The sequence below is a fragment of the Canis aureus genome, chromosome 26 (assembly GCF_053574225.1).
Source record: "Canis aureus isolate CA01 chromosome 26, VMU_Caureus_v.1.0, whole genome shotgun sequence".
Lineage (NCBI taxonomy): Eukaryota > Metazoa > Chordata > Mammalia > Carnivora > Canidae > Canis > Canis aureus.
The window spans coordinates 39,616,756-39,643,380 of record NC_135636.1 but is presented as its reverse complement, the minus strand read 5'-3'; the positions used below and the strand labels follow the sequence as shown (position 1 = coordinate 39,643,380).

Sequence of the window (26,625 nt, the reverse complement as noted above, 5' to 3'; positions counted from 1 at the left end):
TGGGCATTAAGGAGAGTACTTGATGTAATGAGCACTGGGTGTTACATTCAACCGATGAATCACTAAACTCTATCCCTGAAACTAATGCTACCCTATATGTCAATGAACTTGAATTTAAATAACATCTTCAAAGCAAAAAAAAGTGTCCAGGTGATGCTGACATGCCAGGCCACGAAACCACACTTCTAAGTGGTGAGAGTTTGGACCATGGGCTAATAAAGAACTGCAAATCATTAAAAAGCATCACAATTCCAGGTTCATAAAAATAAGTCTCCATTCTAGAAGTCCGAAACTCAAATGCATAATGGGCCTAGAACACAATATAAATGAGCAAGGCATGAGATCCAATTTTTAAAATAAGGCAACTAAAGCTAGGTCTATGTGTGTGAATGCACACTTGTGTAACTGTGTGAAGGAACTTGTGCAAGGGTATGCATACTTTGTTCGTTCATTTGTGCATGCATGCACCTGCTGTGGGCCAGATCTACAACCCAAATCTCTCTAATCTGTCCACTTAACGTTCTTTCCCAAAAAAGCACACGGGCTTAATTCAATCTTGCTGCTGCTGCTGCTGCAGGATGACCATGTGACCTTGTGCCTGTCCCTTCCTCTCTCTAAGCCTTGGTTTCCACATCCACAAGTTGGGGCAATATCTCACACCCACAGGGCTGCTACCAGCCTTGCAAGAGGCAGGGACCCGTCAAGTGGTAAGAGCTCACATGCAGGAGCTGTTATTAGCTTTCCATTCTCCCGGGGCCCTTGCGTAAGCCACTTAAATCCGTGAGCCCAATTTGAATGTTCACACTTTTTTACCTCTCACTGGGAGGATTAAGAAGCTAATGATTCTGAAAGCAGCAGCCACTACTATGTTGCCTAATTGGACCCCAGGGGCCCACTTCTAAGTGATCCCCATGAGATGAGACGATTTCTAGTGCAAGATGTCTTGAGGAAGGTCTTTGCTACGAAAGGTGCATGTCTATAAACTGAATCAGCTCACGTTCTCTGTATGGGTGGTTTAAAGGGTTCCTGGGCCAGGGACAGTGACAGCAGGAGAGAGCACTGTATTAGGAGTCCAGAAGAGCTAACCCCAGTTTCAGCTCTGGTTGAGTGGCTATGTGACAGGGAACAAGGCATCTGTCCCTTATAGGGGTGTTCCTAGGACTGAACGGAACAAGGCCACCATATCTCAGAGTATGGGGTTCGAGAGGGCACATAAATACAGGCTCTTCTATTTAAATCATCACCGATTTATTTGAATGCATGTTAGAATCATGGTAAGACTATCAAAGGCATAACTTCATTTCTGGATTGGTGTTAAGTCATTTTGAAATGAATTAATTGAAATGGGATTGTTTCAAAGAAAAATCAGAAAGGGGGATCCCCGGGTGGCTCAGCGGTTTAGGGCCTGCCTTCAGCCCAGGGCGTGATCCTGGAGTCCTGGGATCGAGTCCCACACCGGGCTCCCTGCATGGAGCCTGCTTCTCCCTCTGCCTGTGTCTCTGCCTCTCTTTCTCTCTCTCTCTGTCTCTCATAAATAAATAAATCTTAAAAAAAAAAAGAAAAATCAGTAAGCACGCAACAGGAGAGGTGATATCAACATAGAGCAGAGAGTGGCTGGAGAAGGTGGGAATCTGAGAGACATTGCCAGAGGCGAGAGCTCCTTACACAGGGAAGGCATTCGATAATTAATAATAGTGCCCTCTCACATAAACAGGGGACTGGTGATTTCCTTCACACCCCACCAATCCCCCCAGAGTGGGATTTCTGTTTTGTTCAGGTAGAGGTTGTTCCAGGTGCTAAGGCCCCCAAGAAGCCAGCTGGGAGAGGCTGAAGGGTGGGAGAGGCGAAGCTGATCTATACCTCCTCAGGTGAGGACTCGGGCAAAGGTCTGGGCAGCTCAGCCTGGCTGGGATGAGATGAATCAAAACCTGCCAGCTCCAGGCTGGAACCAGTGAAACAGGGACTGAAAATTAGACCCTATCGTGCCTGGAGCAGAAGAGGTGCAGGAGGTCCGAGAGAAGACAGCCCAACCTGTCCCATGGGCAGTCTCACCTCTAGCAGAAACATGTAATGAAACGACAGCCTTGGCTTCTGCAAAAGATGTCTGCATTTTTTTTTTTTTTTGTATCTGCGTTTTAAATGAAAAAGTTTTCTCTATTCAGCTTTGCTTTCTTAGTTCTATAACATTTTTTCCTCTCCTTCCAGAAGACGGGATACAATTGAAATCCAATTTTCCCTTGAATAGCAATGAATGAGAGTTAATATTTCTCAAGTGGTTCCTATAAGCCAAGTATTGTGCTAAGGACTGCAGGAGACTTACCTCTATCACCGTCCATAACAACCTAACAAGGAAGTTATTATCTGTAGTTTATAGATATGGAAATAAGGCAGGGGGAAATTAAGGAAACTTTACTAGGAATTCAAAGCCAATATCAGTCTAAAGTTATCCGTTATTCTTCAAGACCATGCTGTATTCATCTGCCCACCCATCCATCTACCCATCCATCTACACATCCATCTACTCATCCATCCATCTTCCCATCCTTGATCCATCCAACCACCCACCCACTCATTCACCCACCCACCATCCATCCTCCCATCCACATCCATTCTCCATCCATCCTCCATTCATTCACAATCCATCCTTTACCCAACCATCCATCTACCCTCCAATGATCTGCATCCGTCCTCCATCCACCCATCCATCCTGCCTCCAACCATCCATCCTCTACCTTTCCATCCATTGATCTATCTACCTATCCCCCATAAATAATTTTTAAGTATCTACCCATGAGTCATGGACTAAGCTCGATGCTAGTCAGGAACAATAATTTAAATACATATATAGAAATAAAAAACTGTCCTTGTCTTGGAGGAATTCACCATCTAGAACAACTGTTCTCAATCCTGGGTACATAATAAGCTCCTCTGGAGAGCTTTAGAAAAATCCCATTGCTTGGGTCATACTTCTGACCAATTAAATCAGAATCTCTGGGGGTGGGATCTGGACATGAGCCTGAAACATTTTTTTCAACTTCCCAGGAGATTTCAGAGTGCAGCCAGGTTTAAAACCAGTGAGGAAGCCCATTCTGAAAGTGTGGTCCTTGGGCCAGCAGCAACAGTATTTCCTGGACCTTGTTAGAAACACAAATTCTTGGGCCCCAGAGCAAACCTGTACCAAATCAGCAATGCTAGGAGTAGGGCCCTGTCATCTATATGGTAACAAAACCTGAAAAGTGATTTTGATGCACAAGAGAATTTGAGAAACACGAAACTGGCACTTCGTTACTCAGAGTGGCTGGTGAACCAGAAGCATCAGCATTGCCTGGGAGCTTGTTAGAAATGCAGACTCTTAGGCTGGATCAGAACCTGCAGTTTAACAAAGTCCCCAGCTGAGTCTATGCACATTACAGAGGGAGGCACACAGAGCTAGCCCATACTTAGTGTTTTCTAAGCACTCTGCAAGGCTTTAACAAAATCATGCTAAAGCCTTTCTAACCACTGGCCCACCTGCAGGTCACTCTATCATATTCCTGCTGTACTTCCTCATAAAAATTACCAGCATCTGAAATCCCATATTTGTTTAAAAATTCAGTACCTGTCTCTGCTACCAGAACATAAGCTCTGGGAGGGGAACTAGTCTGTCTCGTTCACCATTATATTCCCACCACCTAAACCAGGTGCCGGCTCACGGCAGGCATTCTAGAACAATTCACTGAACACACATGCAGCAGACATATCGTCATTGTCCAGATGAGGACACAGGCTCAAGGAGAAGAGGAATTTGGTCAAGTGCACACAGCGAGCAAGTGGCAGAGCTGGGAAACACACGGCCTGGCTGAGCCCAAACCCTATAGGATGTGGGGTCCAGTGAGCATGGGAAGATGCAAAAAGTGCCTCTGAGAGCCGAGTGACCTGCAAAGCCGCTGAAGGCAGGGAGTAAGTGGGTCTGCTTCTCTCTCAGGTCCCCAGCGCCTCATGCACGGCAGGCGCATCAAACAACCCAGTGACCACATGGCTGCAGAAATGAAGCAATGAATGAGAAACTACCAACTCTCTGGAGGGGCTTGGGAAGTTTCACAATGAGGCAGAGGCCACACCGGATGAGGGGCAGTTTGCCAGGCAGAAAGGACGGTGAAGGGAGCCCTGTGATGCTGCCCTTCCACTTCTTAGCATCTTCCCTAGAGAAACAGGGCACATGTTCAAACAGCAGCTTGCATGACGATACCCCTGGTAGCACTGTTTGTAAGAGTAAAAAATTAGATAACTCACGTTCATCCACAGGGGATGGCTTCGTGAACTGGGGCAGAGTCACTTGTGAGTGCGTTATTCGGTTATGTAAAAAAGAGGCAAATCATTACTTAATGTGTCCTGAACGAGCAGACCAAGTTAGAGCAAATATGTCTTATGTGACAGCTCTTGTGTTTAGATTTTTTCCAGCGATACCATAATGTCTACAGTAAACATACATTTTTAGGTATATAAAAATGTACACACCTAAGTCACATGAATGCTCATTGATACAAATGTGATTGCTTACAGGAGGGTCTTAACACATGCAGAACAGGGTATAGTGGTTATTTCCAGGGAAGGGGGAGCTTGGGTAGATGCAGCCTCAATGTTGCCAGTCTTTGTATGGATCGTGTGTTTATGTGTTAGCTGGTGAGCAGACACTGGTGTGTCACGGAGAAACAGAGGAAAAGGCAGGGTACTCAGGCAGGGGGTGCAGGGTGGCCAGGGCCGGGAGGTGTGAAAGCCTTTGGGGCCGCCAGCGGGGAGCGCTCCGTCTTCTGTCCTCACTCATTGGGAGGATTTCTTCAAGGTGTCACATGCTGCTCTCGCAGGGGGGAACGCAGGTAGCTGAGGTGGGCCAGGTCGGCCTTCTGAGCTGACAGCCTAGCTGGGAGCCCCGTAAACGACAGGTGAACAAGCTTGTACCTTCTGATAGGAAGTACAGTGGTGAAGAAAATAGGGCACAAGACAGTGAGGGTCGGTGTTCTGTAGGCCCAACCCTCAGCTCTGGTCCGGAATCTGACCCCTGCCCCTAGCCCTGGTCCAAGGCCCCAACACCTCTCACCTGGGTCACTCTCGTGCCTCCCTTGCTGGTCTATGGGCCTCCATTGGGTCCCCACTCCCAGTCGTTCTCATGGATGGCCCATGGGATCCTGTCAATATGCAGGTCATATGTCTCCTCCTCTGCTCCCATCTCACTCAGGGCAGGAGCCAGGGTCCTTGCAGTGGCTCTCAAGGCCGGGTGAGGTCTGAGCCTGGCCATGGTTCTGCCCTCCTCTCCCTGATGGCCCCTGACTCATCGGGCTCCAGCTGCACTAGCCTCCTTATTGCTCCTCAGGTGCTCTGGGGATGCTGCTGCCCCAGAGCCTTTGCACTTGTTGTTTCCTCTGCCCATGAGCTTATTCTTCTGCATAGACACAAACGCCCTCCCTTATGTCCTTACGGTCTTTACTCAAGCATAACCTTCCCAGGGACATCCCCACAGCCCTGCCTTCCCCTTCCCTGCTCCCTGCGCCACCCCCCAGCACATACCACTGTCTGACATGCTCTGTACTTTTTGCTTGTTCACTATTACCAGCCTCTTGCCTGCCAGCCACCTAGCTCCAGGAGGGCAGGGGCTTTTGTATGTTGACTTTCTAGGGCTTAACACAATGCTGGGCACGCAGCTGACTAAACACACCTATTGCATGAGTGAATGAACAGTTACTTTTGATGGGGTAAGACCTCTCTGGTGAGAACCGGGGGCTGAGGGATGGTCCTCCAGCCGGGGGAGACTGGTCCAGGCCAAGGGAACAGCAAGTGCTAAGGCCCCGAGGGCAGAATCACACTCCTGGGGTACAGCAAATGAAACGAGGCTGGGGCTGGGTCTACTGAGCAAACGGGATGAGGAGGAGCCGACTGTGAGAGGCTGGCAGGGACAGACGAGGCAGGTTTGGTGGCCAAGGGCAAGGCAATTAGACGTTATTCTACACTTTTTGAGAAATGCTAAGTCCTCTCCATGTTTTAATTATTTCATCCTCATAACAATTCTGAAAGCTCCCTGAAATTTCCCTTTAAGAGATGAGGCAAATAAACTCAAAAGAGGTTGGGTGACCAGGCCAGAGACGCACAGGTGGTAAGAGGCAGAGCCACGAATGCAGTGGGAGCCACCAGGGGATTTCTTGGTTTCACATTCCCTCCAGAGTCCTCCTGAATGTAGGATCCATGGCTCATGCCTCGCCCTGGGATTTCCTTGGATCTGGCCCTTTGCAGTCACTCAAAAATGACTTTGTCACAGAAGGGCCCAGAAGGCCAGGCTGGAAGGGCAGCTGACCAATCTGGCACTAGAGGCTAGAGTTTTGGTGAAATGTTCCCTGCAGAGCCTGGGAGCTCATTGCCCATCTCAAGAGAAAGAAAAGTGTGTGTGTGTGTGTGTGTGTGTGTGTGTGTGTGTGTGTATAGCCTGACCCTGCTCTGAATTTGGGAGCAACCGCTCTTCACTCCAACACTCAGCCCCAAAGCCTTCACTTTGGCTGCCAGCTGGCTCCAGGGCAGCGGAAAGGCTGCAGACTGTTCCATGTCATCAAAAAAGGAGACAGATGGTGTGTTTGTGGATGCTACGACTGTAGGGGACAAATACTTGGGGTCTGAGGACTCTCAAGGGCTTGGTAGAAGGCGATTCTAAAGTTTAGAAGTGGGGACTCTAGAGCCAGAGCACCTGGGTGTGTCTTTAGGCTGCTTACTCAATACTTAATGCCCCTGTGCCTCTACTTACACATCTGTAAGATGGGCTCCCAGCCTATTGGGATATAGTAATTCAATGAGAAACATGATAGTGTGCTGATTAGAGCACACTTCAGAGTTAGACTACCTAGATTCAAATTCTGGCTGTCACAGAACCATGTCATCTCCATCAAGCTATCTCATGATCTCTTGACCTCTTTCTGCCTTAGTTCCTTCATCTGTTAACACAAAGATTGACAACAGTGCCTACTTCTTGGGGTTGTGGGGATTCAGTGAGTTGGTCCATTCATGCCTGGCACACAGCAAGTGCCATATGTTTGCTCTGCTGGTGACAGAGGAGGAGGAGAGGTAATCTACAGTTACACTGCTTGTCACAGTGCCTGGCACAAAGTATATGCTCACAAAAATTAAGGACAAAAGGAAGTGGCCGGGACCCATCTAAGGGACAGCTGCTCCTCAGCTCCCACTAGTGGCAGCCAAGTGGGAATGTGGGCCTAGTGTCTCTAAAGAGTTTAGCATTTTAAGAGCAACTAGAAATCCAGATTTTTATGTGAATGCTCCTGATTTTTATAAGCTCATTTTTATTTAAAGTACCGTGTGTAAACCAAACAAAGGCATACATGAGGACCGGCCTTGGCTGTGAGCTGCCAGTTTGCAACCATGGTTTTACACTCACTGTGGTTATTTGATTTACAGGAGAATGGCCATGGAATAAAAAGCTTAACCGCTATACCATGCATCCACGGCGTGCCGGGCAGCAGCCAGCACCCTATGAAGCCGGTCGTGACTATGCCCCCATTTGACAGGTGAGAAAATAGAGGCTCAAAAGGTGAAACAATTTGCTGGAGGCTATCTGGCTGGGAAGAAGTGGGGCAGGGATTCAGACTGGGATCTTCCTCACCCGGCAGCCTCCACCTCCTCCTAGTTCTCTTGGCTTCGAAACGAAGCCCTAGGTTAAGCAGTGCCTCTACGCACAAAGAAGAAAATGACTGTTTTTGAACAGGGCTTAATAAACTGTCTCAAATTCTCCGAGAGCCCAGGGTGGTTTACACGGACACTCCAAAGTGTCAAGACGAACAAGAGTGTGCTCTCTAGCATGTGGTTTGGTGGGGGGGCCCGGACCCTCTTGGTGGTACTTTCAGTAGGCTTGTCTCGGCTCCATCGCCAGCGCGCAAGGGAAATGTCACTGTCCTGGTGATGGCAGTAATTATTCCCGGTAGCCTGGAGTTTCAATTTGCTTAAAAGCAAATTCCTTGCGATGCTATATTTGACTAGACTACAAGTCTCTGGTTTTTTCCCGACAGTTATGTAGCATTTGTGTCCTGTGAGTTGGCATCGAACATAGACGGTGAGGGAGAGACGGCGGGGGTCCCAGGACACCAGCGGCAAATCCCAAGGCCGGCCAACTAAAGGGTTAAGCCCAATGGTTAAACATAATAGCTTAATGCCTTGTGCTAACTCCCAGCTCTCCCAGGAAGGCTGACAGATCCCAAACAGAGCAAACAATAGCTGGGATTGTTCTAGCGAAAACTAGTTCGGCTGCATCATTTGCCAGTAATTTTTTAAACAGCTTAACTCTCCTCTGCTTCCTTGACTCTAACCCAACCTGAAAGCAAAAGGCAGACGAGTTCTTGTCCCAGCCTCAGACCTTGGTAAACAAGACGCCCGCCTGGATGCTCCACGGCGGCGGGCCGGGCGCTGAGGGACAGCCCGGGAGCTGCAGCCGCGACCCTGGGGACACACCCAGGGCCGGGCCCGGGGACGCGCCCGAAACCGTCGTGCGCAGAGGTGTCCGCATTTCTGCAGCCAGCAAGGTCAGAACACCAACGAGCACACTTGCACTTGCACTTCTCATGACCACACAGAACTGTTAGCAACGCACACGCCAAAGTGTTGGTCCGGAGGCGACAGTCCCGGTGGCGGGAGGAGAAACTCATAAACTGTACTTGCGAAAGGACACGCGTCGAAGGCTGTCGGTCCCTTACTAAGTGGCGCGGGGCGAGCGGGACGGCCACCGAAACTCACGCCGGGAGGCCTACCTTCTACGTCACTCAGAGTCCGGACATCGGCGGCGGGACGGTTAAGCTTCAATTTACCCGGACGATCGCTGTTGACAGTGAGGCTGGGTGAGATCACCAGTTCTAGCATTTCCTTGTACCTGGAAGAAAACAAAGGGAAATGTAATTTATTCATTAATTATGCATGCTTACTAATGATTCCTATTTCTTTCCCTAAGAGTATAAATATTAAAGCTGATTACCTAAACCCAGCCGTCTTATAAATTCTACATAATAAAAATGCACTAAACTTTTCATCAAAGGGAAATGAGGAATTAAAATGAAGTACTTGGGCCCCTCCGGAGAATACACCCACTTGATTAAAACTTTCCCTTCCTTCATACGGTATTTTGCCATTAGAAAAAATATATTCTGGTCTCTTTGAAATGTCATCGGAATGAGCTGGTGCGAGCTAGGGAGCCTTCCCAGCAGAGGAAGGGAGAGACAGGCGGAGAGGGAGAGTTTGGGTTTCCAGAAGCAGAGGCAGAGGGAGCAAAAGGGGTTGACTGCAGTTTCGAGGGGAAAACAGACATCGTGTTACTCGGACAGACGGACAGAGGCTCCAAAAGCATCCGTAATATTTAACAGATCCCTCTTGGCGACCAGACTCCACAGCCCATCACTTTGGTCCCCACCAAGGAAGAAAACACTAGTTCCCGAATTACTTGTGACTTTGATAAAATGTTATGGGGTGCGGGGAAAGCATGGGACAAGTCTCCTGGGTCTTTCTCATTTTTTTTTTTTAATAGAAAACTGTTCAGTCCCTGCACGATGATGATATTTATTCCTCCTAAATTCCTACCCATTGTGGTTAGGAAATGAGGTTTCTGGTTCACGTTCATCACACCGTACCTGGCGGCTTCCAAAGGGCTAAACTACGAGCAATAATGTTTGGCACTGAGTCAAGGTGTCCTCAGAGAAAGGCTAAGCACATCAGTATTGCAAGGTCATCATTGGGAGGATCTGTTCTCATTACTTCAATAAAATCCAACATACCCACCGATGGCAAAGTGGTTATAAACTCGAATTTCCTCATGGAAAGGTCATGGATTCAGATGTCAGTTTTGCCCCTCACTACCTTCAGAAAGTTACCAAACTGCTCTAAGTCAAAAGCATGCTCATCTGGACAATGGGATTTTCAAAGTACTCCCAGGAAAGGTCATGATAAGGGTGAAAATGGGTGGTATGTGTAAGGAAAGGCCTTTGTGGGCAGCGACCTAAATGCCCACGCACTCCCAGAGAAAGCATAACTACAGGCAGAATATCATACAGGAGTGAAAAAGACCAAGCTGGGCTCCACACACAGCATGACGGACAGACGGACAAAGTCCTGAGCAAAGAGGCAGAAGGGTACCCAAAATATGACATCATTTCTGTTAAGTGCAAAGCATATAAATCAATATTGTACACGGTTTAGGGATATGCACACATGCACTATACAGATAATGGTACATACGGGATGAAAAACACCAGTTTCAGAGAATGGCTAACTCGGGATGGTGGGGGAAATGCACTTTGGGAAGTGGTACTTCCAAATGGGGGAGGGGGGGCTTTAAGTGAGTTTGTAACATTTTACATTCAGGGGTTGACACAAACTGTGGCCCATCCATCTTTTCATGTGATCTGTATGCTAAGATTAGCTTTCACATTTTTCAATTAATTACTTATTTATTTTAGAGAAAGGGTGTGGGGGGCAGAGGGAGAGAATCTCAGGCATGGAGCCTGACGTAGGGCTCGATCCCACCACCCTGAGATCATGATCATCAAGTGAGCCACCCAAGCACCCTTTCACATTTTTAAATGGTTGAAAACAAATCAAAAGAAGGATAATGTTTCATGACCCGGGACAACTTCTCTGTCCGTAAGTAAAATTTTCTCAAGACATGGTCCTGCTCATTGGTTGGCTGGACTGTCTGGGGCTCCTTTCACTCTGCACCTTCTGAGTACAGTACGTGTGACAATGACCCACAAAGCTGAAAATATTTAATAATTGGCAGAAAAAGTTTGCCAACTCTTGTTTTAGTTTGTAAGCAGGGCAGTGGCATACCACTGTTATGTGGCTACCACACATCTTTGTGTGCCTGAAACACTTAATAATTAAAAAAAAATCACTTACACATCGGAAGTACTTTATATACACTTTTTAATCTGATGAGAGAATTCCACGCAACTAAGCTTCTAGTGTTTATATCTTTATGTCAGCTGGTAAACATTTGCCTGACAGGGGAAAAAGCAGCACTGTGACTTCTGGCCTCGGTCGCATTGCTTATTTATTTTGTTGAGTGGTGCTGTCATCCTGAGGAGCTCAGAGCAAGAAGGGGCTTGTGAGTTCTGATTCTGGGACAGAGTATTGCTACTAAAGCTTTTGGTATGTTCACCTTAGACTTTTGCCTAACATCCCTGAAGGCCAAGCCATCGTGGAAATCACCTTTATTTCCCCCACAACACCTGACACAGAATCTTATTCATTCTGTCATCCTATTAACATCTGCAGAAGAGTGGGAGGGGAAGAAAAGTTGGAAGGGAGAGGGGGAAGGAGAAAATCTGTAATTGAGCGATTAGCTTCTTCAAACAAAATTTTTAATTTTTAAAATTTCCCATTTATTCTCATTTTTCCACCCTATCCTAGACAGTGACTCTAATTTATTAAATATATGAATATGTCTCCTTATAAAATGAGGCTGTATTGTTTTATGTGTGACTTGTGTTTTAATTTACATGAATACTGCTGTGCATGAGATCTTGTCCTGTTTATTAGGTTTTTTCTTTCCAGTCTGCACTGTGATTTTGTAATATGTACATATTGCTGAACAGTCATCTAGCTTATAGTTAGAATTCCATACTGTGTATTCACCCTATTATATTTATGTATTGCCCTAGTGATAAACGGTCAGGAAGCCTTCATCTCTCAGCTACTATAAACAATGCTGCAAGGAACATCTTCATTAAATGTATATAAAATGTATCTATATATGTGTGTTTACACACACACACACACACAGATTCTTAAAATATATATATTTGCAAGGATGATTTCTGTCATTGGGCGTATGTGAACTGAACTTGACTGTTCCTCATAATTCCTGTGCTAATCGAGATCTCTATCAGAACTGCGTAAGTCAGGGGCACTGGGGTGGCGCAGTCAGGTAAGTGTCTGACTCTTGGTCTTGGCTCAAGTCTTGATCTCAGGGTTGTGACTTTAAGCACTGCATTGGGCTCCATACTGGGCGTGGAGCTTACTTTAAAAAAGTATTTAAGTATTCTAGTTGTCCAGCTATCTAAGTTTTGTCAAATTGATGGGTGGAAGCAATATCATAGTTGTTTTACTTTGTATTTCTATGATTACTAGTGAGTTTGAGCACATAGTCACATAATTGTGGAACATGTGAGTTTCTGGGAACTGTTTATTTATATCTTTTATCTTTGTCCATTTTTCCTTTTTTTTTTTTTTGTCTTTTCTTGCTAATTTGCTGGAGTGCCTTGTAGAGTCTAGATATTAGTTCATTGCTGGGCTTAGATGCTATAAATTTCTTTTCATTTGTTTTATTTATGGTGTCTTGGAGTACAAAACATTTCTTATATATTTTCCCAGTATTTTTTCTAGGTGTGAAATTAGTTCCCTAAGCCTAGGATATTAAAATGTGTCTATATTTTAATTTGTTTATATTTCCATATTCGCTTAGAATTTTAACTTTCATGCATAAGTCTTTAATTTACCTGGAATCTTCCTTTTCATATGGTTTAGAGTTGCATTTTTCTCCAATACTGGAAAAAATAAAAATAACCCATTTTTCTTAGTATGTAGTAAACTCTTCAACTGAGTTCACCTCCCAGCTATGATGGAATAGTTTGTAATTTTGGTTCAATCTTACTAACACAATACAAAATTAAAGCTGTAAAACATTGTTTTAAGGTATCAGACAGCAACTAAGGGAGGGCTTGAGTGCCCAAGATCCCAGAGAGATGAGATATGGACTGAGTCCCATCTAACTTTTGCCACTTTTCCCCTCAAAACATCTGCCAATTTTTAAGCACAGAAGAAAAAAAAGAACAGCTTAGGGTTTTCCAACCTTATTGAGCTGGGGAGACAACAACTGGCTACTAAGGCAGCTAGAACCCAAGGAGCAAAGATCCTAGAGCTATGAGAACCACAGAGGCGTGAGTCTGACATTGCTGACAATTATAATCTTTGAGGAGTTTGGTGATACCTAAGCTGGGTGGGGTGAGAGTCAGAGAAGCCAAGCACAGGGAGGTAGCTAAGAAGACAAGAAATGAAGCAGAGCTTCTGGCAATCTCCCAGTACTAGGGAAGCGAAAATTGGTCCATCAAAGATGAGAATCCTTGGTAAACACACCAGGCTTTTAATTGAGACTCCTGAAAGGTTACTCCCTTAGAGTATGGGCAAACCAAATAGATCCTGCTTCGTCATCCAATAAATAATCCCTTATCGGACCAAAGTGACTCACATCTACTATCACCACCTGGCAGAAGAAAAGTAACTTTTCTTTTGGGGAAGGTGTTACTTTCCAGAGTTTCCACAATTTTCCATATACAATGTTTAGCACTTAATAAAACTTATCAGGCATGCAAGGAGATAAGACCAAATGATCAAAAACCAAATATGTAATAAGATTTAGATATTGGAGTTATAGACTCACCAGCTACCTGTAGAATATGATCAAGAAAAGAGACTTAAATGGAGAATACTACTAGAGAACTAGAATATTAAGAAAAAATCAAATTCTAAAACTGAAAAATACAGTAACTGAAATTCAGAGCTCAAAAGAGCAGTTGAACCACAGATTTGAGGTAGCAAAAGAAAAGATTAATGAACTGGAAGACAAGTCAGTAGACAAATCTCAGAAGGATGGTTAGAAAGTAAAATAGGTTAAAAAAAAGCATAAATGAAATATGGGACATGGAGAAAAGATCTAGCATACATGTAAAAGGGGCCACAGAAGGAGAGAAAAGAGAAAAAAAATCAGAAACAATATTTAACAAAAAACTGACAGAAAATTTTAAGACTGATAAAGACAACAAGTCAGTGCAATCAGGAAGTTCTACAAATCAGAAGAAAAATAAATACAGAGAAAAACACTCCTGGGTATATCAAAGTCAAACTGCACACGTGTGAGAATATATTATCTTAAAAGCAGCCAGATGGTGAATAAAAAACAAATTATCTTTAAAGAAGGAATAATAAGACTTCTCTGCAAGTATGATGGAAAGCAAAAAAAAAAAAAAATGGAATTTCATCTGCTAACATATAATTCTATGCCTGCAAAAAACTCTTCAAAAATGAGGACAAAAATGAAACAAACCAAAATTAAGATTATTTGTCACCAGTAGACTTGCACTACAAAACAATGTTCTGGAAGTATAAAAATTTGGCAAAGTATGGAGAACAACATAAGAAGATAAATATGTAAATAAGAACTGTATAAATGAATAAGGACCTTGCATTTTCCTGGAAGTGATACGAGTACTAATTTATAGCAAACTTTAAGACGTGTAAGGATACATGCCATAATCTTTAGAGTAATTCTTAAAGAATACCAACAAGTTAATAGAGAAGAAAACTGAAAGTCCTTGATGAATCCAAAAGAAAGCAAGACGGTAGGAAAAAAACAAAGAAGAGATGGAACAGATAGAAAAAAATAATAGATTTAAACTCAAATTTATCAATAATTACATTAAATGTAAACTAATTAATGTATTCATTACATTAAATATAAACATTTAATGTCCATTTACCTTACAGAATAAATACTCTTACTAAAAGAGAAAATATTACAAGACTGGATTTAAAAACTGCATGCTTCTTACGTACAAGATATCCCTTTTAAATATAAAGACACACCAACACTCATAGCAAAAAATTGTAAAAATCCACATGATGCAAATACCAAACAAAAGAAAACTGACCTAATTTCAAATAGTAATGAAAGTAAAAACCATCACTGCAGATTTAGAGGAACATACTGCAAAGATAAAAGAATGAAGATATAACAATTGGGAAGTTTGTCCTTCCCAAAACTAATTTGCATGGTATTGACTCTAAAAAGGGATAAAAGAATCTAGATCTTTGTTAGGTAATTCAAGATCTAAACTTCAAACATACCTACAGCAATCCAAACACGTCCTCCTTTGGAGGAAAACAAGTTAAGTATCACCAACAAAGCCAAAGCAATAGAAATGTTAGTTCTCACAAAGTAAACAGGACCCTGACAATTGTTCTTTCTTGTTGCCAGCTAGAGCTTACAGGTACTGCTATCTTGCAGAAGCGAACTATTAACCACAAAGTACAGCAGTATGAGCAGTTCAGTGAGAAAAACCCTTCCAAATATTCTAATCATAGTTCCCATTTCTCAAGCACCATTGCCAGGCAATTTCCCCCATTGTTTTTACATCACCTCTCTCAATTCTCTCAAACACCCTGGGAGAGATATTGGACCGCCCTCTATTTCCCAACAGGTCGACTGAATACAAGTTTAGGTCTGGGCACAGCATAAGCACCAAGGAAACATGAATCATTCTTGTTTGGTGAACTCATCCTGTTCTGCCATGAGGATCTGAAAAGAAGTAAAAATTTCAAGCACATGGTGAGTTTCAGATTTGGGTTTTATGGGTCATGTTGTTTTATTATTGAATTACATGGGTCAGCAGAGGAGGGAGGCTGATGTCTTTGGTGTTCTGAGGCCTCTGAAAGTCTTAACCTGGCCCTGATTATAGTGCTCATTTTACAGATAATAGAATTAAAAATAATTAACACTTGAAGAGCATTTAGTGTAGGGCCAAGAGCTCTTTGCATATATTGCCTTCTTTAATCCTATGAGGTGGGTAGAGATAAAGAGACTGAGGTTGTGACCTGCTAGTTAGTGGTGGAACCAAGATTCACAACCAGGTGGTCTGGCTCTGAGGTCCGTGCTGTATTTTAATTAACCAGTTAATTATTATTGAGGTACAGTTGACATACGATGTCATATTAAAGTATACAACATAGTGATTCAACAATTCTTTACATTACTCAGTGCTCACTAGGATGAATGTAGTCACCATCTGTCATAATACTAGTAAAATATTATTGGCTATATTTTGTATGCTGCACTTTTCATCTTTGTGACATTTATTTTATAACTACAAGATGGTACCCCTTAATCTCCTTTACCTAATTTTGCCCATCTCTCCACCCACCTCCCCTCTGGCAACCACATTTGTTCTCTGTATGTAAGAGTCTGGGGGCACCTGGGTGGCTCAGTGGTTGAGCCTTTGGCTCGAGTCCTGGGATCAAGTCCTGCATCAGGCTCCCCACGGGGAGCCTGCTTCTCCCTCTGCCTAGGTCTCTGTCTCTCTGTGTCTCTCATGAATAAATAAATAAAGATATTTTAAAAAGGAGTCTGTTTTGCTTTTGTTGGTTTTGTGTTTTAGATTTTATGTATAAATGAAATCATGTTATTTGTCTTTCTGTGTCTGACTTATTCACTTAGCATGATACCTTCTGGGTCCATTCATGGCAAGAATGCAAGATTTCATTCCTTTTTATGGCTGAATAATATTTTGTGTGTGTGTGTGTGTATGTGTGTGTATGTGTGTGTGTCTTTATCCATTCATTTATTGATGGGCACTTGGATTGCTTCCATATATTGGCTATTGTTAATAATGCTGCAACAAACATAGTAGTGCATAGATCTTTTCAAATTAGTGTTTTCATTTTCTTTGGGTAGATATCCACTAGTGAAATTACTAGATCATATGATTTTACTATTTAATTTTTTGAGGAAACTTTATACTGTTTTCCACAGTGGTTGCACCAATTTACATTCCACCAACATGCATGAGGGTTCCACTTTGTCCACATCCTTGCCAACACTTGCTATTTCTTGTCTTTTTTTTTTTTTTCAAAGTTATTCAGATTTTATTCAGCAGTAGCTCCTGCCTCTCCCTGCCTGCTGCTGGGAATTTCTTGTCTTTTTGATACTAGTCATTCGGACTGGTGTGAGGTGATATCTCATTGAATCTGTAGATTGCTTTGGGTAGTATGAACATTTTAACAATATTAATTCTTCCAGTCCATGAGTATGGTATGTCTTTCCATTTGCTTCATCTTCAATTTCTTTCATCAATGTCTTATAGTTTTTAGAGTATAGGTCTTTTACTTCCTTGGTTAAATTTATTCCTAGGTATTTGAATCCTTTTGGTGCAATTGTAAATGAGACCGTTTTTAAAAATGTTCTTTTGCTACTTATTATTAATATATAGAAATACAACAGATTTCTGCATATTAATTTTGTTTTCTGCAACTTCACTGAATTCATTTATGAGTTCTAAGTTTTTTTGTGGAGTCTTCAGGGTTTTTGTACAGTGTCATGTTATCTGCAAAAGTGACAGTTTTACTCCTTTATATTCTTTCTTCTTTTCCATTTCTTTTTTTTGTCTGACTTTTATGACTAGGACTTTCAGTACAATGTTGAATAAAAGTAACAACAGTGGACATCTTTGTCTTGTTCCTGATCTTACAGGAAAAGCTTTCAGTTTTCCACCAATGAATATGATGTTAGCTGTGGGTTTTTCACATATAGCCTTTATTATTTTGAGGTATGTACCCTCTAAACCTACCTTTTTTGAGAGTTTTTATCATGAGTGGATGTTGGATTTTGCTAAGTGCTTTTACTGCATCTATCGAGATGATTATATGGTTTTTATCTTTCCTCAATATATCACATTGATTGATCAGTGAATACTGAATTACCTCTGCATTCCTAGATTAAATCTTACTTGACCATGATGAATGATACTTTTAATGTATTCCTGAATTTGATTTGCTAATATTCTGTTGAGGATTTCTGCATCCTTGTTCATCAGGGACAAGTCTGTGCTTTTAACCACAGCTTCTAAGTGAAACTGGGTCAGAAATTGAACCTGGGGCCCATCCAGCTCCAATATCCACTAAGCCACCTGGTCAGAGCTCTGGCTCTGTCATCTGCTACCTGGGTTCCAATTCCAGCTATGTGTCTTATCAGTTGTATGACCTTGGGTGAGTTATGTAACTTCTCTGAGCCTCATCTGTAAGATTGGAGAAAATAATAGTACCTTCCCCACCAGGTTATGTGCAGATTAAGTGAGAGAAAGTATTCATGCAGACAAAAGACACGAATTAGTTTCATTCTAGATAGATACTAGGAACTGTCATGAGGATCATCTAGAAACCACTGGTTCCTATTGTAGTTTGATGAGCAGATTTGAATTCTCATGCAGTTGGTGGGGAGGCTTCCCTCATTCACATTCTTCCCCTTCTCCCCTGCTCACAATTACCTGAAATAGGAGAACAGCTTATTCTCTTTGCAGGGGAGGGAAGACAGAAATCAGACAGTCTTAACAGAGTCTGGGGGGGGAGGAGAAAGACTGAGCTTCTCTTTCATAAAGGCAGGGAAAGGAAGCAAAGGCATGGGATTCATTTACAAAAAAAAAAAATTTTCCCCCATTGCATTGTTGCAAAACCCCCGATACCCCTGCTGCTTCAGAACCAGACCAAGAGAAGTGGGAAGAAAGAGGCATTCAAAAGCCCCCGCCCTCTGGCCTTCTCTTTGGCCTGCTGCTGCCAGCGGCTTGCACCATTTGTTACCCTTGTCACCACCCCTTTCCCTGGGGACTGAGAAGCACTGGGGGAGCATGGGGCTGCTGGAGGAGCCCAAGAGATGACAGCTGGAGGGTGGGGGGTAGGGGTGACTTCAAAGGCTGTGAAGGATCAAAAGCAGATGGAGGGTCCCAGGCGGGTGGGTGGCTCACCTTTCCACACCCCCAGAGTGCCCTGGCTACCTTGGCTGAGAACAGTGGCCCTGCCTGCTGGATGGAGAGGACAGATGGCCAGTCAGCCAAGGGGACTTCAGAGAGGGCCAATTCCCAGCATCTTTCAAGGGCTTACAAATCCAAACGTGCCAATAGCAATCACAGGCTTCTGGACAGACAACAGCTGTGGCCCGAACCTGGATGTTTCTGGCTGCCTCCACTGCCCCCATTTCATTTCATTTCATTCAAAACACATCGGCTAATCTCAAACTTGACTCTGCCCCAGTCTCCCTCATCTGGGGTGAGGAGGCAGTTGCTCACACCAGAACCCCAGGACTGTTCCCCACTCCTTGCTCTGCTTCAGCTCTCACATTCAGTCCATCACCAGGTGTTGTTAAGTCCACCTTGGAAACATCCATGGGATGCACAGACTGCTTTCCACTTCCATGGGCATTGCCTGGGCTAAGCCACCACCATCTCTGCCCTAAACAGCCACCATGGCCTCTGTGCCCGCCTCTCTGGGGTCACTCTGGCCTCCCTCCAGTTTGTTCTCTGGGCAGCAGCCTCAGGGGCTCCTGACAGCATAGACCTGAACCTGCCTTCCTCATCACATCCTTGCTTATAACCTCAGATTGTTGTCAGAATGTGACAGGCTTTAGAACACAGCACTGATCTGGCTTCCCTGCAAAGGAGGTCTCATTCTGGCATGCTGGCCTTTCTCTCACTCCACACTCCCTCCTGTCACGAGGCCTTTGCCCATGCTGTTCTTTCTACCTGGAACACCATTCCCTCCCACTCGCCCTTCAGAGGCCTCAGCTACCATGGTCTCCCCAGGTCCTCTCCCTAAGAAGGGGCCATTTCCCTGAGCCAGCCTCCACAGGGCCATGTCCCTCTCTACACACCAGTCACCCAATTTTTGTGTGGGTGTTTGGATGTTACTGAATTTCCATCTGTCTTCCTTACCAGGCAAGGATTTTGTCTGTTTTGTCCACCATTACATTCCCCAAATCTCCTGTAGGACCTGGCCTTTGATGGCTGTTTAATAAATATTTTCTGTAGGGGTGCCTGGGTGGCTCAGTTGGTTGAGCATCTGACCTCAGCTCAGGACATGATATCCGGATCCTGGGATCAAGCCCTGTGCTGGGTTCTGCTCTCCCCAGCTGTCTACTTCTCCCTCTGCTCCTTCCCCCACTTGTGCTCTCTCTTTTGCTCAAATAAATAAAATCTTTAAAAAAATAAATATTTCTTGTATAATGAATGAACTGCTTTATGAATAGATGTATTCATTCAGCTAATACTAATTGAATGTCTGGTATCCATGCCAAACACTGCCAGTCGCTGCCACCGTCACTACCCCAGATGCCATATGCTGGGCTCCTCTAGGCACTGAGTTTGAAAACCCGGGTTTATTCTCCCTTCCAGCATTAGGCCTACATACAGTAGGACATGGTCAGCAGTACATGGACACTGGTCCCCAGACCATCCCAGAAGGGAGAAGTGGCCCAAAGGCTCCTAGCCCAATAACACAAGGTGTTTGTGAACTACAGTTGTTATACTATTAAGCTCTGCCTGGCTGTCATGCCCTTGGCAGTCCTGCTTGCTCCCCTAAGTTTTTTCCCAGCATTATCGATGTGTAAGTCTAAGGGGAACGATGAGATGATCTGATACATGTATACACTGCAAAATAATTCTGGTGTCCTGCTTTGAGATTCAAAAGCAGGAGGAGAACATGGAAATGTCCGGAGCGACAACATGGAAGAGGAGCGGGGGCAGGGCAGGAGCAGTAGGGCTCCTGGCATTTTGATCTGGTCTTGTTGCAAGAGCATGTTTTCTTTTCTTGGGGGAACTGCATCTCCCCCATTCTCTGCCTATGTGGTGTCGGTGAGGGGTGAGGCTGATACCACAGTAGGCCTTGAGCTTGCCAATTAGCATCTCCTACCCCTCAAGTGACCACCATCCCTGAGCCAATGGGGCCAATGGGAGGCCCAGGATAGACCATTAGAGAAGAGATGCTCTTTTTTACTAGCCGTGAATCTTGGGAGGTGTCTACCTGAAGCTGGTGGCCGTGTGGGTCCTCCGAGTAGCACAGTCTTAGAAGACTGTGACCCCCCATTCTGGTATGTGTGCACCACATCCTTGGTGTTCTGTGCGAAAGGTAGAATAGGAATGAACTGTAGGTTTAGTCAGTGAAATTTGTGGATGCTGTCACTGTGGCCAAGTTCAACATCCACAGGAAAAAAACCCACATGCTCCCCCAGGGAGGTGACAAGCCCTTCCTCCTGTCCACATCTCCCTCCTAGCCTGTCTCCCTTATGGTGGGGAAGGTGTCACTTAACAGAAGTTGTAGGGGTAGGTGTAAGGATACTTAGGGAACCCTCTCCTCAGACGAACAAGAGGCATCAGTCCCCTCTGCAAAGGCTAGAGGGAAGGCCAATGAAGTAGGGCACCATGGGGGCTAAATTCATCCACCGGTTCATTCATTGAGTCAGGCTGCCAGTCGTTAAGACTCACTGACTCTATTTACCTTGCTTATCAAAAAAGAAAGGTGGCTATTCATTTAGTCATTTATTTCACCTTCTTTTCTTGGAAGGCCAGGAACTGTTCTAGGAACTGGGGGTACACTGTTGGATCAGACAAGTTCCCCGCCCACAGGAATGAAGCCCACATTCTAGAGTGGAAGTTTGGATCCAGTCTTAGGTGGAATTCATCAATGAGTGACCCCAGATAGCTGGGACATACATTGCATCATTGCACAGAGGCATGTCCTGCTGAGAAGGTACCTGTATTACCTTCTTTTAAGAGAAAATTTGAATGACCAGGTAATATCTCACAACTTTTGCAAATACACTTTAAAATTTCAAATAAAATTCAAATCGCAAAACAAAACAAAACAAAACAAAAAACAAAAAACAAAAACAAATTGCCTTTGGCCACGATCACCCACCAGCTGTAGCCGTAATTACTAATAGGATGAATAGCTGTGCAGACCTTTTCTTAGACAAAAATACAAATACCTGCGTATTTCCTTAAAAATATACAGAGTATTGTTTTATCCATTATCATTGATGTGTGCATCCTGTTCCAGGACTTTTTTTTTTACTCTGAAAAAAACAATAGCTTGATGTTCATTCAATATTATCTTTTTAACCACTGCATAGGCTTCCTAGGGATGTCTACACTGCAGTTATTCTGGACAGTCCTCAGGTTTCTTAAGTTTTGTTTTTATAACTAAAGGTCAGGCTGCCTGGGACAGGCCTTCCTGAAGGCACATGCATCTAGTTCTCTGGGAGTAAAACTGCTAAGTCTAACTTTAAAATTGTAAAGGACAGAAAAAAAAATTATATAGGACATTTGCAAATTGCCCCTTGGGGTGACTGATCCAATTTATATTCCCAATGGCCTTGTCTCATTTTCACACTTTGCATGGTTTCTACTCCTGATCTGAGAGCTTTTTAGCCAAAGTCTCTTAGGAAGACATAGCAATTTCAGAAACCTGCCTCTAGTGCACCACTGCTCAGCGGAGCAGATGAAGTTCTAGGGAGCTGTGTGTCAGAAAGGAAAACCAGTCTGGGTCTGGCATTTGGTCCCAGAACAAGGTCTCTCACTCGTGCTCAATAAATTCTCAATCATATGAACTTGGTGCAGAATAAAAATGGTTGATGGGATAGTTTTACGACGTGTCCGTCGTTGCTGATAGCATGTGAAAACAAGGGCCCATTGTTTTTGTAATCCAGTTTTGCTATCCATGGGATCTTTTTTTTTAACTTTTTATTTTGAGATCATTATACATTTATAAGAAGTTGCAAAATACAGTACAGAGAGGTCCTGGGTACCCTTCACTTGATTTTCCCCAACCGAAAGTACATCTTACATAACTCCAGGACCACAGCAAACCCCGGAAGTGGCACTGCTGCTGTGTGAGTGTGTGTGTAGCTCACTGTCATTTTATCACACACGGAGATGCATATAACCTCCACTGTAATCAATCAATCACTGTGGACTATTCCATCACCACAAAGATCTCAACTTGTGCCATCCCTTCATGGGGCATGCCTGCCCTCATCCCCGGGGTCCCCAAACACCCTTAACCCCTTGGCAATCATGAATCTGTTCTCCATCTCTGAAATGTCATTTTGAGAATGTTATTTTTTTAAGGTTTTATTTATTCATTTGAGAGATAGAGAGAGAACGAATAAGTAGGGGGGTAGAGGCAGAAGGAGAGGGAGAAGCAGACTCCCTGCTGAGCAGGGAGCCTGACCCAGGGCTCAATCCCAGGACTCCGGGATCATGACCTGAGCTGAAGGCAGGCACTCAACTGACTGAGCCACCCAGGCACCCCGAGAATGTCATTAAATTGAATCGTACAGTATATGACTTCTTGAGATTGGATCCCCACCCCCCCAGCATTAGCATGATTCAAGTTCAGATGGCTGCATTTTATAATGCGTTTTCCAATATTTACTAAGCTCATAAGGGACAGCCTTCAAAAAAGCACCCAATGTGCGGTGACAGATTAAGACAGGACCACACACGCTCTGCTGATTTCAGGCGCGGTTCAGCAAAGCCCTGGAGCAAAATGCAAAGCTTTATAGAATATTTCTCATGCGGAGCCATAAAAAAAAAAAAAAAAAAAAAGCCCCAACCCACAACCAACAAAACAAGGCACAAAGTAAAATAGCAAAGGACTCCTACTGTAAGGGAAGGCCTACTGTAAGGGAGCCAGTGATGGCTGGAGAACATCAAATGCCTGGAGGCCATGAGGAGCCCCAGGGTCCCCCCAAGAGGCAGGCTGGTTTACAGTAGGTAGTCCTCACCCTCAGCAAACACCACACCAGCATCACGGTTCTTCTCTCTTTTGTTCACCCAACCACAGAGCATTGCAATGACCCAGACCCACTCTGGATCATTGAGAGATGTGTTCTGATGCTACAGACCAGGGCATTTTAATTTGAGTGAAGGGGAACGGGTGGGAGAGACACACTGCAGAAATCGAATGCTAAACACTGAATTTTAGAATATCTTCATTTTACCCAAATCTTTATTTGGGCACCGAGGAAGCTGAAAAATAGTAATAATTCACATGCTGTCTAGAAGCCAGACACGGTTTTGTGTGTTCTGTATTTGAGGTCACTTCATTTCCCCCACAGTCCCTGTGAGATCAGCAGAATGAAGATCCCACTTCATAGATAAGAAAAGTGAGGGCAGGAAGTTGAAGTCGCTTGCCTAAAATCAACTGTAAGTGGGAGTGATGGATTTAAAGCCAGGAAGACTGACTCCGAATGTTCTCCTCTCCTGCCATCTGCCACGGACAGCAGCAGATGTCTTAACAGTAAGCTTCCCTAATGACTGGTCTCTAATTACATCGTTACCCTGAAATTGAGGGGGCCATGCACTAATTCGTAAGTTTTTAAGATGTTTTTCTTTGTGTTTTGAGGTTGGCTCAATTTTATGCCATTTTGTACAGTGAGGTTTCTTCCCCTCCCCCCCTTCTTTTAATAAGATGGTTTCATGGTAAGGGCTAGAAGTCTGTTTTATGAAAAATCCCAAACCTATGCAAAAGCAGACAGAAGAGTAAAATAAATCACCTATCAGATTCAACATTTTTCAAGATTTTATCGCATGTGCCTCTCCTAAGCTTTTTGATTTATTTTTCTCTTCGGTGATGGCATTAAAGCAAATTCAGACTTGAAGTCTCTTCTCTCTGCTATACTTCATTAAAAATTTTGGACACTTCTATTATGACATCTAACAAAATTCACAGTAATTCCTCATGCCTTTTGAACACAGTCCATACCCAATCTTCCCGACTGTTTCCACGTGCCCTTTTAAGGTTGGTTTGTAAGATTTAGGATCCAGGGTAGTGGGATAGGTGAAATAGGTAAAAGGGATCCCAAATATAAACTTCAGTTATAAAATAAATAAGTCATGGGGATGAAAAGTGCAGCATAGAGAATACAGTCAATCATAACTCTAATAACGCATGGTGACAGATGGGGACTACATGTATCGTAGTGGACATTTTGTGAGGTATATAATTGTGAAATCACTACGTTGCACACCATAAAACTAAAATAATATTCTGTTAACTATACTTCAATTACAAAAAAAAAAAACCAAAAAGATTCAAGATTTAAACAAAGCCCACACTGTTTATTATGTCTCTTAATTTTTTTCAATTTAGAATAACACCCCCCCCTTTCTTTTAACATTTTATTTATTTGAGAGAGAGAGAGAAAGAGAGAGAGCAAGCGCATGAGTCAGAGGTCAGGGAGAGGCAGAGCGAGAAGCAGCAGACTCCCTACTAAGCAGGGAGCCTAACGCAGGGCTCGATCCCAGAACCCTGAGATCAGGACCTGAGCCAAAGGCAGACGCTTCACTGACTGAGCCACCCAGAGTTCCTCCTCCCTCCTCCTTTTTTTTTTTTTACCCCAAGACTGATTTTATTTATTTATTTATTCATTCATTCATTCATTCAAGACACAGAAAGAGAGAGGCAGAGGCACAGGCAGAGGGAGAAGCAGACTCCCTGCAAGGAGCCCAAACGCAGATGCTCAACTGCTGAGCCACCCAGGAGCCCCCTCCCCACTCCTTTTTATACTGATATGTTAAAGAAACTAAGGTAGTTGTCTTGTAGAGTATCTCATGTCCTAGACTTTTCCTTTTGCTTCCTGATGGCACTGTTAACTTATTTCTCTTTCTACCAAATTTCCCACATATTCTCCTTAAAATATGAGGAGGTTCAGATTAATGGGGGGAGCAGTAATGCTTAAGAGTGGTGCTGAGTTCTTTCTGCGACCTCACATCCGAGGGGTCTCTCCTGTGATGTCCAGGGTCTCTCCTTCCTACTAGTACCAGTAGAGGTCATCAGCAGGTCCGCTTCTGCCATTATGAAACTCCCCATAAACCTTTGATCTGATGGCTTCATCCCACTGATGCTCATGGCCTTAACTTATTATTTCATTAGGAGTTTCGAAATTAAAAAAAATATTTTTAAAGAAGAGTGAGAAGAACATTACAATAATATTAACACATTTGTTTAGCATCTATATTCTTGCAAATTGCCGACACAAATTTTTCTTCACTGCATTTCCCCAACTGGCCCACGAAGTGGGCAAAGCCAGTGGGAACCTGGAACAGTGGGGTGACAAAGCAGGCCACCTTGGGTGCCCAGATGCTTGGGTTCAAACCCCAGCTCTGCCACTTACTGGTGATATGGGATCTCGCTTGGCCTCCCTGCCTCATGTTTCTCACCTGTCAAATGACAATACAAATGGTCCCCTTGGCTTAGGGCTTTTTGAGGATGAATGACTTGCCACTTGTGAAGTTCTCAGAACAGAAGAGGAGCCAGAGTGAAGTCTCTTCTCCACCCTTACAAGTGAAGACAGGGCCAATGAGTTAAGTAAATGGCCGCAGGTCGCACAGGTAATGACAGCCACAAGGCATAAATCTCAAATTCCACCACATTACATTGTCTCCATGGGATGTTTTCCTACATTTTGAAAATAATTGAAAACAATTAGGAAAAACATCTTTTGGCCATAATGGCTCAGAGTAATACCTACACAGCTTAATATAACACTTGATCCAAGGCCCCACACCACGTCGGCCCTAGCACCCCTCCAGCTGTACATCCTGGAAGTTCTGCTCAACCCCCTCTCCTGCAGGGACCCCTTTTGCTATTACTCAGGACTAGTGACTTGGTTCCCACCTCATGGTTTTTTTTTTTTTAATTTTTATTTATTTATGATAGTCACACACACACACAGAGAGAGAGAGAGAGAGAGAGAGGCAGAGACATAGGCAGAGGGAGAAGCAGGCTCCATGCACCGGGAGCCCGATGTGGGACTCGATCCCAGGTCTCCAGGATCGCGCCCTGGGCCAAAGGCAGGCGCTAAACCGCTGCGCCACCCGGGGATCCTCCACCTCATGGTTTTGCACATGCTGTTCCTTCTACCACAAATCGTTTCCCCAGATTTTTTCCTGACTCGTTTCTTACTTCGTTTACGTGTTTTCTCTCTCAAGTGTCACCTCATCAGAGATGCTTCCC

At 43.9% G+C, this 26,625-nt stretch overlaps 1 protein-coding gene across 3 annotated transcripts in view; it reads right to left on the bottom strand.

Annotated features, from left to right (window-relative positions):
- The window catches only part of EYA2 (EYA transcriptional coactivator and phosphatase 2), a 261,463-nt gene that overhangs the window by 170,229 nt on the left and 64,609 nt on the right, over window positions 1-26,625 (bottom strand). For all 3 annotated transcript variants that reach the window (XM_077873457.1, XM_077873456.1, XM_077873458.1), the window contains one exon: window positions 8,775-8,893. In XM_077873457.1, coding sequence (XP_077729583.1) covers window positions 8,775-8,883 — 109 coding nt within the window. In that variant the 5' untranslated portion in view covers window positions 8,884-8,893. Of the gene's footprint in view, window positions 1-8,774; window positions 8,894-26,625 lie in introns of those variants that run through there.